At 54.6% G+C, this 1,258-nt stretch overlaps 1 protein-coding gene across 1 annotated transcript in view; it reads right to left on the bottom strand.

The window, feature by feature from the left end:
* Positions 1–1,258, bottom strand: part of USP21 (ubiquitin specific peptidase 21) — an 8,017-nt gene that overhangs the window by 1,563 nt on the left and 5,196 nt on the right. The window contains 6 exon segments of the mRNA XM_014445660.1: positions 4–81; positions 182–272; positions 274–290; positions 516–594; positions 862–948; positions 1,125–1,228. Of these exon segments, the coding sequence (XP_014301146.1) occupies positions 4–81; positions 182–272; positions 274–290; positions 516–594; positions 862–948; positions 1,125–1,228 (456 nt within the window).

The following is a 1,258-nucleotide window of genomic DNA, read 5'->3' as shown; positions in this document are numbered from 1 at the left end:
AGCGGCACAGGGCTGTGTAGTGGCCGTAGTGGACGCTGCCCGAGTGGTTGCAGAGGGCGTACAGCTGGTAGACGGGGCTTCCTGCGGAGGCAGAGGCCGTGGGAGCCGGTTGCGGCTGGCCCCCCCCCCCCCCCACTCGCCTCCCCTTCTGGCGCTCCCAGGGCCTTCCCACCAGACTCACCGGCTTTGTCGCTGGCAAAGTCCCCCAGGCTCAGGCGCTGCAGCGGGAAGTCCACACCTACGGAGCTTTTCTTGATGGAGCCTCGGGAGGCGGGAAAACCGATTCAGATCTAAGCCCTGGTTAAGGAGCAGTTAGAGGGGGCGGGGGCGAGAGGGGCCTCCGAGGGGACTGAGATCTTGAATGCTGTCCACTCCCCTCCCCCAAGGAATACCGGGAGCATGGCAGGCAAGGTGGTTTCCTAAGGAAAATTCAATTGCCAATTATCCAGCCTCTGCAAACATGGGGAATGAGAAAGAGAATGGATGGAAGAAATAGAATCTGAAGATTAGGATACGGAGTACGAGGATTCGGGGGAATCTTTGTACTGTCAACTTTTTGGTACTTCGTGTTTTCTGCTGACATCGGTCACACACCTGAATATCAAATAATGTTAGATTACTGTGCTCCTCACTCGAATGGCTTTTCCGACACCCTGGCCACATACAATTTACTACTCCCCATTAATTCTGTACGCCCTGGGCCTCCTTTGCCCCAAGAGTACTAGGACTTACCTGAGACCAACAGAAACCCAGACATACAAATGTTATTCCCCATAGTAAGGCATCATGCAGCCCCTTTAACCCATACGGAGCCCCCCAATAGTCCCCAGTGCTACTACATCCCGTTTGAACCCCACATACTGGGGCATTTTCCGACTCCAGCTCTTCTTCCTTGGTGAACAGGCTGAAGCAGTCCCGCAGAGACACTTTGCCCCCAGCAAATCCTTTCTGGAGGGAAAGGGGAATGAAGGTCAGCATGTTCAGCATTTCCTTTTCCAACTCTTCATCAATCCAGGCTTCATGTCTCCAGAGACCCAAAGGGTTCCTTCCCACACTCTGGGGGCAGCTAGGTTGGGTCACCAAACCCATGTCCCATCCACCCTTGGAATCCTCTGGAATCCCACCTTAGGGATGGGCAGGGACAGGTCACAAAAAACCTCGAAGGTCGTGGAGCGATACCCACAGGCCTGGCACTTGAGACAACTTTTCAACTGGCCCACAAACAGGTCTGGACAGAAGTAGAGGGCAGGAGAGTCAT

The sequence above is a fragment of the Myotis lucifugus genome, unplaced genomic scaffold (assembly GCF_000147115.1).
Source record: "Myotis lucifugus unplaced genomic scaffold, Myoluc2.0 scaffold_478, whole genome shotgun sequence".
Taxonomy (NCBI): Eukaryota; Metazoa; Chordata; class Mammalia; order Chiroptera; family Vespertilionidae; genus Myotis; species Myotis lucifugus.
Note: the sequence above shows the minus strand (reverse complement) of the source record. Positions and strands in the feature narration are given on the sequence as shown.